This window comes from Balaenoptera borealis, assembly GCF_965194805.1.
Source record: "Balaenoptera borealis genome assembly, chromosome: 15".
Taxonomy (NCBI): Eukaryota; Metazoa; Chordata; class Mammalia; order Artiodactyla; family Balaenopteridae; genus Balaenoptera; species Balaenoptera borealis.
In genome coordinates this window covers 62,235,947-62,252,402 of record NC_138871.1, presented here as the reverse complement: position 1 = coordinate 62,252,402, position 16,456 = coordinate 62,235,947, and the positions used below count along the sequence as shown (strand labels likewise).

Below are 16,456 nucleotides of genomic sequence, written 5' to 3'. Positions count from 1 at the left end.
GCCTTTCTAAAGCCACACCATTAAAAAGTATCCGAGTGGGGATTGGAACCCAAGTCCAGTCCCCCCACTTCTATTCACCAGCCAGCACTACTTTGAGATGTGGCTCAAAGTCAGTGGTTGGCTGCTGGATACTGATGAGTTTCTCAATTATTCAGGCTTCCGGTATCTTTTTCCTTTTCTTTACTTGCATGCCAGTCACTTGATTGTTCAGTTGTATCTCCGCCAGAGAGAGGGGTGACATAAAATTCATTCCTTTTCAAGGTGTCTAGTCAGTAGTCTCTCTGAAATTTGGGGAAGAAGTAAAAAAAAAAAAAAATCTATGCCTAAAATAAGATTTAAGACTTACTAATAGACTTTGTCAGCCATACTCTTTTCCCCATCAGCCAAAGAGATGAACAGCTACCTGATTTTTCAATGGGAGTGGGAATACAAAAGCTCTACTAAGGATATATAGAGGAACGTTAAAGAACAAAACACCAAATGCTGTTCCTTAACTCCAAACTGTGGAATAAAAATATTTTGTTTTCACTCTGAAATCAATTTTGTGCACCAAGTCGATATGCAGATCTACACGTGAACATGTGCATGCCTCCACACAATCACTTGTACGCATATGCATGCCTCCCACATGTGCTAGAACACACATGTGCATGCTCACACACACCCTGACACACACATGTGCATGCCAATACAGCTCCGCCAACCATTAGCACGCTCCAGTCTGTGTCTGTGTAGACACTGACATATGTTACAGAGGCCGAGCCCATCTTAAGGCTGCCTGTATTTTTCCAACTGTGGTCTGAGATGGTTGGCACTTGCTTCGTCTGGCATTTGCTGGCTCTCTCTTGCCTTTCCTTGGTCCTGTGAGGTACAGAGCCACACAAGTTAATGTGAGCTCACCAAGATGTCATCATAATGACAATAACCCCTTACACTGAGATCCTCTCCTTCTAGCATCATCTCAGCCCTATGAGGCTGCTGCTAGCATCCCCCGTTGTTAGAAGAGGAAGGGAGGCATAGGGAAGTTAATTAAGTTGCTAGTTAGTTGCACATCCAGGACTAGAACTTGTGTCCCCTGACTTCCAGCCCAGAGCCCAGGTGATACATTTACATAAGAACCGAGAGGACGTGAGGACGTGATGGGGCGGTCAGAGTGGGGAAAGGTTTTTATGATGAACAGACACACCTCTAGAGAGAAAATAAGAAGGGCATTGACAAGGACCAGGACTCAGCAATCCCAGCATTTGGGTTGGAGCATAGGAACTATCTGGCAAGAATATAGATGAGGGGAGAGGGACAGAGGAGAAGAGTCTGACTGTTTCAAGAAACAAGATTCGCTGCTGGAGCAACGGAATGCCTTGTAGCTTCCTGGACCAGTGACTGATACTGTAGGAAACTGTTTGGAAAGAAGGAGTCACTATCCATAAGGAGGAGGTATAGAGGTCTTAAGGGAAAACAGATAGGAATTTTGGATAATACCAGTTCCGTTTTTCACAAACAGAAGGAGTCTGTTTTTAGAAGGCAGGATTTAAGACAGAAAATAGAGTGGAAAATGTGTGAAGGACCTCGCATCACTGTCCTGCCAGAGTCCCCTGCAGTCAGAACTGGGAAACTGGAGAGAGCACACTTTGGTTTAGAAATTCAGACTTAGCTTAAAGGATTTAAATTTCATACAAAGTATGACAATCAGATGCCTTATTATGAGTGATCCCCTTGATTCTTTCAAACCAAAGGGATGATGAACATATCTGAGGCATCATATTTTGGCTCAGTCTTATCCTGAACTAATTTCTGTGTTTAAAGTGGGACCAAGGCCTGGAGAGAGGGGAGAGTTCTCTGAGATGGGACAATGAAGAGGCCATCTCCATGCAGAGCATAGATTTCTGACCAGAGGCCCACCTTGAGAATGGCAGCCATTCAAAACCTGGCCTCGTTGTGGGCAGTCCCTTTTCTCTGAGCCACTAAGCTGACCCTCAGATTATCCCAGTGCCCTGGTACCAGGGTCAGGGAGGAGGTGAACCTCAAAGCCATGTTCAGCATCATGCAGGGTGTCTGAGGAATGCAAAGGAGTGGAACTGGTTTTGTTCTTTGAGAGAATATATATGAAGTGCCTCCACCTCAATGAGGGTACACACGAGGTCGCATTTATATAAATTCTCCAAACTACCATGGCTCTGAGCCCCCATCTGCTTTATAAGTACAACCACAGCCTTTCAGGCTCTCTCCCTCCTCTGGTATCTCCTGTGGTGAACAAGCGTCCGGTGCATTCCTCCCCTGGGATTTCTGTCGCCTCCTGGAGTTGATAGACCACTGACTGCCCCAGGATCTGCCCTCCTCTAGGACAATGTGTGGGAACGTGCACGGCCTCCAGTGAAGTCCATTCACAAGGCATCACTCTCTTCTGCAACAGGAAAATCTCATGAGAAGACAAGAGTTCTGTTTCCATGCCTTTCCCAAAGTCTGGGTTTTGGGTCTTATATCACTGTCACAAGGGATCTCAGCCTCCCTGTCCAGCCTGAGAACCCCCCGGGCCCACCCCATTCCCTTTAAACAGCCTGAGCAAAGGGAAGCTCAGCCCCTCTTTCCACTCTGAGTGGCACCTACAGCGCTTCTGACTTTTAAACAAGAATGAGTGCACGAACATTTCCTCAATACAATGGAGTATAAATCCAGGGGCAGAATAATTTCTCCAGGGGGGAAGTAAACAGATAAGAGCTATTTCTGTTTCCCCCACTTATCAGTTAGGGACCATGGGATAATTGGGGTAATTTTTTAAAAAATAATCTGAATTTTCAGCCTATGACAGTGGTGTGGTGGTAAAGGTTCACCAACCAGCCCTCCTAAATGGAGGGCTGGGGAGTGCTGGTTTACCAACATCTGTGGCATAAATACTCCCACTGTGGCTGATTTCAAACTACCATTGTGAAATGAACCGGCACAATCCTGAAGCCTAATAACTGGCTTTCCCAAACCAGCATGAGTGGTGTCCGCACACCGACAGGCCTTCTAATGCAGAAGCAAAACCACTGTCTTCCCATAAGAAAATTTCTAATCTAGTTGGGAGACAAAGTTAACTCAAGGAATTTTTAGGAAGTAGCACAAGACCAAATAAAATCAGAGTCTCCATGGAAAGACAAGATTCGAAGGCATTGTTAGGAAGGGGCATAGCAAAGTCATGGAGAAGGAGGTGTTGGAGAGAAGGCACAGGTTCTCCAGAGCAAAGAACAGCATGAACAGAGCCACAGGAGTGGAAATCAAGTGGGCCGTCAGGAGAGAAGAGGCCGGCCTGGCTGCAGCTGGGAGAAGTGAGGGGCCCTGACTGAGAGCTGCCTGGAGAAGGGCAGGCAGGGTTGCAAAGACATGATGGAGGGATGAGGACTTGGTGTTGGGAGATGCCCATGGCTTTTGAACCCTGAGAGGCAACTGTGACCAAGTGGGGCAAACCCAGGATTCCAGGTCATTTAGACCTGGGTTCAAATCCCTACCTTGCAATTTAGAAGTTACAAAATCTGGAGTGAGTCCCTCCACCTGTCTAAGCCTGTCTCTGTGAAGTGGGAATAACAGCATTCCCTCTGCTCCACAGCCAGTAGGTTTGCTAGGAGAACTCAGTGAGATCCATTAGTGGGGATGATTCTAAAGCAATTAATGGCTTTACATGTCAAGTATTATTATCACTTTCTTTCCAAGTTGTTGGGAAGTGGAGTGTTGAAAGTTGTTGACTCACCATGAAGGTGGGAGGGCAGGAAATGGCAACGCTCATTCCTGTAGGGAAGGAAGGGTGTTGATGGGAACAAATCTAAGAACTTTTTTAGCTCCCCTGTGCTGTAGATTACAGATACCCAAGGGAGCCGTGTTAGGCTCTGGGGCAAGGAAATGACATACTGGAGCCCCTGCTTCAATGGAGGCAAAGAGTTAGATATGTCAGTTACTATCACATCAGGATCTAAAACCTTCAAAATCCTAGAAATTAAAGAAACAATTTCCAGCCTTTGGGGACTCTTTTAAATGAATTTAATTTAGCTACACACCTTCGTTCCCTAGCCCAAAATAAAAGGAATAATTTGCTTTTAAAAATGTACCAGCTTGGGGCTTCCCTGGTGGCGCAGTGGTTGAGAGTCTGCCTGCCAATGCAGGGGACACGAGTTCGAGCCCTGGTCTGGGAAGATCCCATATGCCGCGGAGCAACTAGGCCCGTGAGCCACAACTACTGAGCCTGAGCGTCTGGAGCCTGTGATCCACAACAAGAGAGGCCGCGATAGTGAGAGGCCCATGCACCACGATGAAGAGTGGTCCCCGCTTGCCGAAACTGGAGAAAGCCCTCGCACTGAAATGAAGACCCAACACAGCCAAAAATAAATAAAAATAAATAATAATTTAAAAAAAAAAAAATGGAAAAAAAAATGTACCAGCTTTTGAAATAGTTGGAGTCGTTCTGTGATGTCACAAAACCAAATTGGAAATTGTCAGGAAACAGGTTTTACTTCAGGGAGAACTAGTAGGAATTAAGAAGCCAAAGAAAAGAAATTTGAGGCATGGTCAGGTCCTGTAATACGAAAGAAAAGGACGTCGAACATGGGAAGTCAGATGCCAGGCCACGTGATGGAAGCATCATTCTTGGGGGCTGGGCTGCAGGTCAAGGTGAAGGTTTTCTTACTCTCCCTGCTTTCCTATCTCTAAATAAAGATGGTGACTGAATATCTCTGATGAACATAGATGCAAAAATAGTCAACAAAATACTAGCAAACCAAATCCAACAATACATTAAAAGGATCATCCACGGGGCTTCCCTGGTGGCGCAGTGGTTGAGAATCTGCCTGCCAATGCAGGGGACACGGGTTCGAGCCCTGGTCCGGGAAGATCCCACGTGCCGCGGAGCAACTTGGCCCGTGAGCCACAACTACTGAGCCTGCGCGTCTGGAGCCTGTGCTCCGCTACAAGAGAGGCCGCGATAGTGAGAGGCCCGCGCACCGTGATGAAGAGTGGCCCCCGCTTGCCGCAACTGGAGAAAGCCCTCACACAGAAACGAAGACCCAGCACAGCCATAAATAAAAATAAATAAATAAATAAAATTTAAAACAAAACAAAACAAAAAGGATCATCCACCATGATCAAGTGGGATTTATCCCAGGGATGCAAGAATTCTTCAATATCTGTAAATCAATCAGTGTGATACGCCATATTAACATACTGAAGAATAAAACCATATGATCATCTCAATAGATGCATAAAAAGCTTTTGACAAAATTCAGCACCCATTTATGATAAAAATTCTCCAGAAAGTGGGCAGAGAGGGAACTTACCTCAACATAATAAAGGCCATATATGACAAACCCACAGCTAATATCATTCTCAATGGTGAAAAGCTGAAGGCATTCCTTCTAAGATCAGGAACAAGACAAGGATGTCCACTCTCACCACTATTATTCAACATAGTTCTGGGAGTCCTAGCCATGGCAATCAGAGAAGAAAAAGAAATGAAAGGAATCCAAGTTGGAAAGGAAGAAGTAAAACTGTCACTCTTTGCAGATAACATGATACTATACATAGAAAATCCTAAAGATGCTACCAGAAAACTACTAGAGCTCATCAATGAATTTGGTAAAATTGCAGGATACAAAATTAATACACAGAAATCTCTTGCTTTCCTATACACTAATCAGGAAAGATCAGAAAGAGAAATTAAGGAAACAATCCCATTTACCATAGCATCAAAAAGAATACCTAGGAATAAACCTACCTAAGGAGGCAAAAGGCCTGTACTCTGAAAACTATAAGACACTGATGAAAGAAATCGAAAATGACACAAATAGATGGGAAGATATACCATGTTCTTGGATTGGAAGAATCAATATTGTCAAAATGACTAGACCACCAAGACAATCTACAGATTCAATGCAATCCCTATCAAATTACCAATGGCATTTTTTACAGAACTAGAACAAAAATTTTTTAAATTTGTATGGAAACACAAAAGACCCCAAATAGCCAAAGCAATCTTGAGAAAGAGAATGTTCATTGCAGCACTATTTACAATAACCAAGACATGGAAGCAACCTAAATGTCCATCAACAGAGGGGTGGATAAAGAAGATGTGGTATATGTATACAATGGAATATTACTCAGCCATAAAAAAAGAATGAAATAATGCCATTTGCAGCAACATGGATGGACCTAGAGATTATCATACTAAGTGAACTAAGGCAGACAAAGGCAAATATCATATGATATCACCCATATGTGGAATCTAATTTTTTAAAAATGATATAAATGAACTTATTTATAAAACAGAAACAGACTCACAGATTTTGAAAGCAAACTTATGGTTACCAAAGGGGAGAGGGATAAATTAAGAGCTTGGGATTAACATATACACACTACTATATATAAATTAGATAACCAACAAGGGCCCACTGTATCACACAGGGAACTCTACTCAATATTCTGTAATAACCTATATAGGGAAAGAATCTGAAAAAGAATGAACATATGTATATGTGTAACTGAATCACTATGCTGTACACCTGAAACTAACACAACACTGTAAATAAACTATACTCCAATAAATTTTTTAAAATGTATAACATGTAGAACAAGAAAAAAAATAAAGATGGTGGCTGGTTTCAAAGTCTGTTATATGTCAAACAATATTTTTCTGTTCTTTCTTCAAAAAAAATTTTCTTTTTCTCTTCACAGTGGTGTGCTCGATAACTCAGGAGGGAAAATACTTGTTCGGAAAGTTGCTGGACAGTCTGGCTATAAAGGGAGTTACTCCAATGGTGTCCAGTCGTTATCCCTTCCACGATGGAGAGAATCCTTTGTCGTCTCAGGTATGCCCACACCCTGGAGAAACGCTGCCCTACAACTGGCACTTCAGTTAAGTGACCTCACGGGATGAAATGTGCTCTTTTCAGTGTGCCATTAGTTTTAGTTTATGGCCCACCTCATTTCATAAAAATCTGAAGCATTAGTTCTTCTGATAGTTAAGATCATGAAACAATGAATTACAATTACAGTGATAAATCACTACAAAGTCTGGAAATATTAAAAGGCTCCAATTACTCATTTTAAACACACAGTAGCTATCAGTAAGTCCAATCAAACTTTTAATTAAGTGAATTACATTTAATAACTGGATTTTTGAACTACTCCTTTAGTTATGCCAAATGTGCCTCATATCTGGAAGCTTATTCCTTGAGAATTCTGGTAAATGGATAGATAGGGACAGGTTTTTAGAACGCTGAGCTACAATTTTATTTGAGATTTCTTTTTTTTAATTAATTGTTTCACTGTTTAGTCCATTCTCACTACCTGGCTCCACAGGATTTTTTTTTTTTTTTTTAATTTATGGTTGTGTTGGGGCCTTCGTTTCTGTGCGAGGGCTTTCTCTAGTTGTGACAAGCGGGGGCCACTCTTGGCGGTGCGCGGGACTCTCACTATCGCGGCCTCTCCTGTTGCGGAGCACAGGCTCCAGACGCGCAGGCTCAGTAGTTGTGGCTCACGGGCCCAGTTGCTCCGCGGCATGTGGGATCCTCCCAGACCAGGGCTCGAACCCGTGTCCCCTGCATTGGCAGGCAGATTCTCAACCACTGCGCCACCAGGGAAGCCCCGCTCCACAGGATTTTATAGATAATCATTTTCACTCTTTTTTTTTTTTTCCTCTTCCAAAGAGGTAATATGAATGAACTCATGGCTGTGTTATTTCACAGTAAAAAGATAACCAAGGTCTTTGTACCATCATCATGACCTGCCTGCTCCCCTCTTTTTATTTTTGTGAATTTCCCCAACCTAACTTTTTATTTTGAAAACTTTTAAATTTACAGAAAAATTAAAAGAATAGTACAATGAATACCATATTCTCTTCACCCAGATTCACCAATTGTTAATATTTTGCTATACTTGCTTTATCTATCTATCTATTTATATTTCGTTTGAACCATGTGAAAATAAGCTGTGGGCATGATGACACTTTATCCCTTAATACTTCAGCACACGTATGGTAAGAGCTAAAACATTTTCCTAAATAACCACAGTACCACATCTAAAAAATTAACATTGATACAATAATATTAATAAATATTAATAAATAAGAAAAAGTTCTTATTCAGTTGTATCCAACTATCCCCCAAATATTCTTCACAGTAATTTCTTCTTCTTTTTTGTGGGGGGGGGGATCTACAATCCAATCAAAAATCATCCATTGTATTTAGTTGTCATGTCTATTTAGTCTTCTTTAATCTAGAACTGTCTACCACCACACTTCCTTTTTTGGTCATAAGTAGTGATGACATTTTTGAAGTCCCAGCCAGTCATCTAGTACTATGTCCCACAGTCTGGACCACAAACAGGTCCAGCTATTTCCTCATGGTTGGATTCAGGTTAAATATTTTGTCAAGAATACTATATAGGTGGTATCATAGCATATCCCTTGTGTAGTATCACAAATGGCCATATCAGGAGACACATAATATCATTTTGTCCATTTGTCGCTGATGCTAAATTTGATTACTTGGATACTTTACCATATCTCTTCATGGTAAAGATACTTTGTAATTAATAGCAACCTGTAGGGTGATACTTCAAAACAACATGAATATCTTGTTCCCTCCAAAATTTCACCCAATGATTTTAACATCTATCGATGATCCTTGCTGTAGCAAGAATTACATCAGAAATTGCAAAATTATATCTGTTCTAATTCTGTCATTTCTTCCACATTTATTAGCTAGTGTTATTACACAAGGAAGAGGGCTTTCCCGCCTCTCTCCACAACTATTTTTTCAAGTACCACTATGGACTCACAGATTGTTTTTTTAAAGTACAATGTGTTATAGTCTATTATCATCATTATTCTTCCTGTTGCTCAAAATTTCCAGGTTTGGCCAGTGGGAGCCCTTCCAGCTTTTGACATGCCTCATTAGCGTTTGAGCACAACACAACATTCTATCCTCACCTTATACTTACCCTACACTGGACCTTGAATCTCCCATCTTCTCCAAAGAGGCACTGCAGGATTTTAAACTACATTTTAGCAAACCTTTCTGGCATCCCACAAAATCAGGAGACATGTGACTCTCCTGAGAAAGAACTACCTATGGAAGACCAGCTAAAGCAAGGAAAACAGAAATGTCTCATAATATATCAGGCCTTCCAATCTGGGTGGGTTTTTTGCACCTTTAGACACCCCATGTCCCAACCTCTACTATCCATTGATCAGAGTTTTAATAGGACTGCTATCAGACCTTTTAAGATTCTTCTCTATTTAAGCAATACCTGTTTCCTCTTACCTGTGGAATTCTGCACACCTAGGGTTCAAATTACACTGGTTTCTATGTCAAATAATGGGAGGTTATCAACCATAGTACTGCAAGCTTTGCCCTGTAACAAAACATTCAGAACTGGGGCCATATAAAAATGCTAAGGTCTAGAATACAAATTTGCCAATCATAGACATATAATCTCCACATTGGTGTTTACCAAGTAGCTCCTGGCGAAATAAGAGGGTTTCGATCTTTGTTGCCTAGCCTGCAGTCCAAGAATCCCAGCAGAGGTTTACAAGGAAAATTAATTCCATGAGAGTAGAGATGTTTTGGATTTTTTAAATGAAAGTCAATCTGCTGTGATTATTCCCTATAAATCTCAACTTCCATGTCCTCTCATTCAACCTAGTGACATTTAACCAGAAACACTTTCTGCCAATGATAATAAACACATGTGCTTCTGCAATGGCTAGGGGTCTCCAATGAATGAGTTAGGAGAGTGAAATGCCGGCTACAGGTCTCAGCTGGCGGTGGCCAGGGGAGGCTCTCCATTGTCCGGAGGCTTCTGGCCAACAAGTTTTGCTGGATCGTGTCAGAGTCCTTCTCTGAAGCCTCTGATGCCTCCATGACTTTTCTCTAGGCTTTTATTTCCACTTTTCACATGTTTTCACTATGCGTCTTTAATTAATTCACTTTGGCGGGCTGGGAGGGGGCAGGAGAGGGGACGTGTGTTTTTGTTCAGCACAATCTTTCCACAGTTCAGGGATGGGAACGGTCCAGCAAGGACCTCCTAATGCTGCCCGTTTGTCCTCTCATCCACATTGCAGAAAACTGAGCTCAGGCTCCTTTTCCTTCTGAATAGAAACAGAGAGAACCATAGGATTTTAGATGCGAGAAGAATAGGAAACTGAGGGAGCCGGTGTCTCTGAGGCGCTCGCGGTGGATAAAGTGAGGCCCACAGCCAAGGCGCCCTCCTTGGGTCTGAAATAACCTCACTCACTGTTCACCTGGAGCAGGGCCGGCCCAGGGCGAGGACGTGCAGGTGCCCAGCCCGGCTCCCAGGTGGCTTTTGTGAGATGAGGTAACTCCCATGAGCCCCAACATTTGCCTCTTCCCCACCTTGAGTGACATGTATAGGTAATACCAGAATAACTTCTTTGCATCTCTGTGGTGATACATAGTTCCAAAACTTCTTCACTGTTTTTTTTTACCTTTAGATCCCTACAACTTTGTGTGGTAAGTTGGTCCACATCATTATCCATATTTTCTGAATTAAAAAACAAAAAATACCAAAAGAACCCAGAGTCTCAGAGATTGAGGCAGTTAATGAATGGTAAAACAGAAGGGGAAACCTAGATGTTCTTGCTCCCAATCCCAAGCCCCTCCTGAGACCCTGTTATTCTGTCTGCCTCATGACTCTTGCCGTCCCTTGTACCAGGAGGACCTTTGGTGAAATCCGGCACTAGAGTGTGTTCCACCTCCCACCTCCCATTTGACTCTCCTCACCTCTCCTCCCCTAGCCCATCCTATAAAAATATTCCCTCAGGTTGAGAGTTTAAAATGCTTTCATTATCAGGTGTAAATATCGCAAAACAGGTGAGACCCCTCCCAAAGGCATTTAAATTTTAACAGAGACCTAAACACTAAGATAATTCCTCTGTTATTCTTATTGAGCATCTACTACATCCCAGACACTGCTCCAGGCCCTGGGAATTTACCAGCCACCAAGTGAGACAAATCACCTGCCTCAGGGGGGCTTCTACATTCTAGTGACACTTTCCATTTCGTGTGGAATGAAGCTCCTTGCTGGAATTTCAAGCCGCACTCCCTGGCAGAGGAGGACTGCGGACTGCAGCCTTCTCAGGCATGTTCAGTCACACCAGGCTTGCGGCTTGCCTCCCCAGCCCTGATCGTTTTTCTTCTTTATGCCTCCGTGGTTTCCCTGATACACATTAGCATTCCTTCTCCTCGCCTGGTATCTAAACTTTCACTCCCTGGGTGGACAACAAATGGTCATTTTCAAGGCCGATCTCTATTTACTTACTTTCAAGTTTCTCTAGTGCCGTGGAATTCAGATGGGTCCCACGGGGTCTGTGGAAGTGAGAGGTTTGCTGTTCACATATAGCCAGCCGATGACCAGAGCTCTCAGCCTCCGAGAAAAGAACGTGGGGAGGGTTTTTCCATTCATCTACTGACCTGATTCAACATTCAGAAAGTCCCGTGTATGAAAACTTCACTTCCAGTTCACATCTTCATGGGCAAAATAAGGGTTGCTCATGTTAATTCTGATGGAGGTTTTATTGCCTCCTTTCTAATATTAATAAAACATAGGTGATACAGGAAAACAGAATGCCACTTGACTTTCTCATTGTAATCAACAATTCAGCAAGGGAGAGGGGTGTGGAGGCTGACTGATTTCATTGAACTCAAGAGAAACAAATCAGCAGGAGGGAGTCAACTTAACAGAACGAAACCATCTAAAACCTCTAGCTCTAGAAATAAATCGTTGTGGTTGTTTTCCTTTTTTTTTTTTTTTTTTTGCAGAAGGTAAACCCCAAAAGGGTGTAACCCACCCATCATTTCTTACATATTCATCATCTAAAAGCCCAGCTGCCAAAGCAGGCAAGTGTCCACGTGTGATTTCATTTAAATCTTCTGATTTTGTAAACAGACAATATTGTGTTTTAGGGGATAGGATAAAAATAAGCAACTTAACCAGTCAAGCTCCACTGACTCCGGTAATATTTTAACAGATGCCAGGAACATGGGCACAGAAATCAATGTGCTGAAGAGTGAGGCTTTATTTTTTTGCTTTGCAATTCTGAGATTATCTCTGAGTTTGTGTCATTTTCATTCAGAATGACTGTTGCCCTGAATTCGACTGTATAGTTACTTTAGAAGATGACATGACATTCTGCGTGGAAATGTTCCCTGGCAGCTGAAAGGGAAAAGACTGTCTCTACTTACGTATGAGACGGAGGGAAGCAAAGAGGACGATGTGGCTTATGTGATAGCAGCAAGCAGCTCACCTCAACAACCCAGGCCAAAAATACAGTCTGTGAGGTTGTGCCGACCCAGCTTCCTGTGAACCACCAAGGGGGTACAGTAAAACTCAGGCCAGGAATATACCTTTTTCTAGGCTTCTGTGTGAAAGCAAGAACTATACTATGCATTATTGTCTCTTCTGGGGGAAGGTATGCTTTGATTTCTCACACAAAGAGAAGCTGTGAGTTGTTTTATGGTGGGATTTAACACTACTTCCAGAAAGTTGAAGAGCTAGCTGATTTTGTTCATGTACTTAAGGTGAACATGGTTTAAGAATAGGCAATAAAAGTTAGCGTTTACTGAGCTTTCGCTGTGTGCCAGGCACTGTTCCAAGAGTTTTATCTGATTATTGTATTTATTCACCCCAACAATACCATGGGTATGTACTGTTCTTAGCCCTAATTTACAGTTTGAGGAAAATGCAGCACCAGAGAAGTTTAGTAACGTGCCCTTTGCCACACAGCAAGTAAGTAGCAGAGCTTAGAATCAGATCCGGACAATCCGGCTTCAGAAACCCCTCTCTACACCATTATCCTATGTTTTCTTATGCTAATTTCAGTGTATATAAAGAATCCTGATTTGAGGTACCTTAGCATTCAAATAGGGAATGTTTTTCATTTTTCCACCCCAGTTCCTCTCCAACTATATCTTTAATGACTTCTTAATTATTCCAGTAATCTAGACCTGTTTTTGTTTGTTTTATTGCAAGGAACCACCTGTTCCGTAACCCCGCCCACAAGCTGGCAGCGGGTGGTGGTGCCCTGTGGACCATTTCTGAGATGTCACCTGTCCTCTTCTGGTGTGGGCCGGGGGAGAGGACTAGGGGACAGAGGTCTCCTTAAGTGGCTGGCCAATTGGTGGAGGGAGAGTGTCCCTGGCCTCTCTGTTGTCTCGTCCAAGCTCTCAGTGATTTCTCAGCAGGTTTTGTGTGTGGGTATCTGGAGCCAGGGGCAGTGCTCTACTGTATCCTGGCCCCGTCTCTTTCTCTGAGTTAGGGGCCCCATCCATTGGCAGCAGCTCCTTCACACAGAGTCACGGGAGTGGCTGGGGTTCTCCTCTTCCCTTTTGGGGCCTGAGGAGAACTAGGATGGGATGAGGTTGGTCGCCTTTCTTGTCCCATCTCACCTCACCTTTGGCCTCCTGAGCCCCTCCAGCAGCACCCCTCCCCCACTTCAGGAACAGACCCCATGTTCAAGGAAGCCCTCCAGCTTCAGGGACCACATGCCAAGCACTCCCTGTTTTTCCCGTGAGAGGGGGAATACTTCTCGACTCCCAGAATACACCCCCAGACTTCCTCTTTGAGCTCCGCTCCTGCAGTGCGCCAGGTGGGCCTGTCGGTGCTGCAGCTCAGAAAGGCCAACGGGAAACGAGGGCCTGTCCCCGCCCCACCCCCCACCCCGCAGGCCCCGTGGTGGTCTTGATGAGAGGTTCTCTTGAAGCCCCTTCGTCTGGCTTGGGGAGGACAAAGTGTGAAGGAAGGAAGGGAATATCCTCTTACCCTGAACACTGCTCTCCCCCAGAGGTGGCCTCGGACCGTTCCCCCTCTTCTGGTCCTGTCCCTCTGCTGACGAGCCTGGGTCAGGTGGGGTTGGTGATGGTGCAGGTTCTGCTGGGACAGCCCCACCCATAGGAAGTTCAGTGGCACCTCTCCTCATGCAGAAAGGGGGACTGGGGCCCTCTGACTTTAGTCGTAGCCAGAATCTGGACAACAGGAAGAGTCCTGCACAACCTCCTGTGACTGAAGCCATCAATCAGCAAGTGCTTTCTCTGTGTCAGACACCTGTCCTACACAGTGACCCTGAGGCAGGGTGCCGGGTCACCCCTGTTTCAGATAAGGTTCAGCCCCTGCCCAAGGGCCCCACTCCGACCGGCCCCTACAGCACTCAAACTCTGATCGCATCCCCTCGAAGCAGGTCAAGTTGAAGGGAGAGGGGGTGGAAGGGAGAGAAAACAACTACAGCCAAATGACGACTTAGATGATAAAATCCATTGGTTTCTACGTCCTCCATAGCAGAGATCGTTTTCAAAACTTCTCTATCTGCCCCAGGCACCGTGGTCCAGCTTAGCACTGCCCACCCCAGCAGGCCTGACTCACTGACGGCCAGGAGGAGTGTGGAGGAGCCGGGGTGCCTTCTCACACTTTGCTGCTACGTACTTTATTTTTATTTTATTTTATTTTATTTTATTTTATTTTATTTTATATTTTTTGGCCACACCGCTCAGCTTGTGGGATCTTAGTTCCCCGACCAGGGATTGAACCCGGGCCCTCAGTAGTGAATGCGCAGAGTCCTAACCACCGGACTGCCAGGGAATTCCCATGCTGCTACGTACATTTAAAATTAGCAAAACATCAGGCATTGCTACTGTCATCTGTCCCCTCTACCAAAACATCTCCACCTTCGATGACACCATCCCCATGTATCACTATCAGCCTCCTATCACAAGATTATTCATGGTTGTCAGAGCCTGAAAAATTAAGTTCATTCATTCACTCACTCATTCAATAACCATGTAGTGAGCACCTGCTCTGTGGCAGACTCTGAGCTCAGCTATAAGGATTCCAACATAAAAGGGATACTGGGGTCTCATCCAGCTTCAAGATTAGAGGAACCTCTCTTTCAAGTGACAGTCCCACCATGGAGTGAGTTTCACCAATTCAAATAAAAAATTCCAATGAGAACCGTAAAAGGGTGGCTCCCTTTGTTGCTACTCTTCCTTCAGTGATAAAATTCCTTTAGAAATGGAAGGAAGCAGAAGAAATGAAGATGTGAGGGCCAGCAGCTGCTCGCGTCCCAGCATGCCCCTGCAAGACACTTCCTGATCTCTCCAAGAATGTGAGTGAACAGGTAAATCAGGTTAGGACGACCGCCCCAAAGCATAACAACCCTCTTTCATGGGAAATTATCTCACTCACAAAATAGGATGCATCTTGCTTTGCCGTGTGCAGCTCCTGCTGAGAAAACACATTCCTGAGATTTAAACGCTGTTCCCAAGGCAGTTAGCAACCATTAAACAGGCAGCTGGTATTTGGCTGGAGTCTCAAACTACTCTGAGCTCAATAAAAACAGGTAAGTGTCGGTTTGTAGAAGTTCCCCCAAAGCTGAGAAGGCACATTGCCGGCACCGCAACAAGAGAAGGGAAAGTAAATCTTTACTCTTGCTGAGCAAGAGTGTCAGGAAAACCCCCTCCTGACTCCCCTTGGTCATCCCTTGCCCTGGAAGAAAATCAAGCCCAAGTTTATTGTAATAAGTTTGACTGTTCAGGGACCATCTGCCCTCACTGCCAACACCCTCCAAGGCCACCCCTTCACCCTGTCTTGGGAGTAAGATTACTTCACCAGAACTCTGGAGACCTCAGGCCACCCTCTGAGGGGAACCCCATTCAGGAATCTTGAAGTGACTCATGACTTCTACTTTGTTCCCCTTTTGTGGGAGAAAGTGTGGAACTTGGCATCAAACAAATGTGGGTCCAAATCCTGGCTCTGCTACCTGCTGTCCATGTGACCTGAGACTCGTTCCTTGACCTCTTGGAGAATCTGTCCCTTGTCTTAAAAATGGGAATAGTTGGATCATTTTCAGGATTGTGATTAATATCATATGCGAATGCTTCTGTAAAAGAGGTGCATAGTAGATGCTCAGTGAATATTAAGTTTCCTGCCCTCATGTAGAACCCCGAGGCATGTTATAAGTTCTCATGGGAAGAGCCAAATCCTTCCCTGTCGCTCTGACCCCAAGGTGTTGCTGCTAAACTGGTTTCAATTTCCTTCAGTCACCTCACATTTGACACCTACTGAAAGCACTGTTTTCCACTGGGAGAGAGGGAGGCATATCACGATGATGTCAGCAGCTGTCATTTATCGAAGGCCTACCATGTGCCAAGCACTGTGTGGCCCCCTTACAGACATGACCTCTACCTGTGACAACAGTCCCCCAAGTAGGTCTGACCATCCCCATTTTCCAGCAAAGGGAGCCAGGCTCAGAAAGCTGAAGAAAGCCTAGTGGCCAGGCTGGTGAGGGCTGGAGCCAAGACTCCAGCCTGGCGCTGGCTGTGGTTCTCAAATCAGATTTCCAAGGCCCAGCCCAGATCAGTGAGTCAGAATCTCTGTGAATAGGGCCCTGGATCACCTCCACTGTGATCCTAAGGATGACCAGGTG

General features: G+C 44.3%; 1 protein-coding gene across 4 annotated transcripts in view; it reads left to right on the top strand.

The window, feature by feature from the left end:
• The window catches only part of VIT (vitrin), a 133,229-nt gene that overhangs the window by 66,737 nt on the left and 50,036 nt on the right, over positions 1 to 16,456 (top strand). For 3 of the 4 annotated variants that reach the window (XM_082356753.1, XM_082356751.1, XM_082356752.1), the window contains exon 5: positions 6,694 to 6,827. In XM_082356753.1, coding sequence (XP_082212879.1) covers positions 6,694 to 6,827 — 134 coding nt within the window. Of the gene's footprint in view, positions 1 to 6,693; positions 6,828 to 11,801; positions 11,892 to 16,456 lie in introns of all 4 variants that reach the window. The other variant, XM_082356754.1, reaches the window with a different exon arrangement.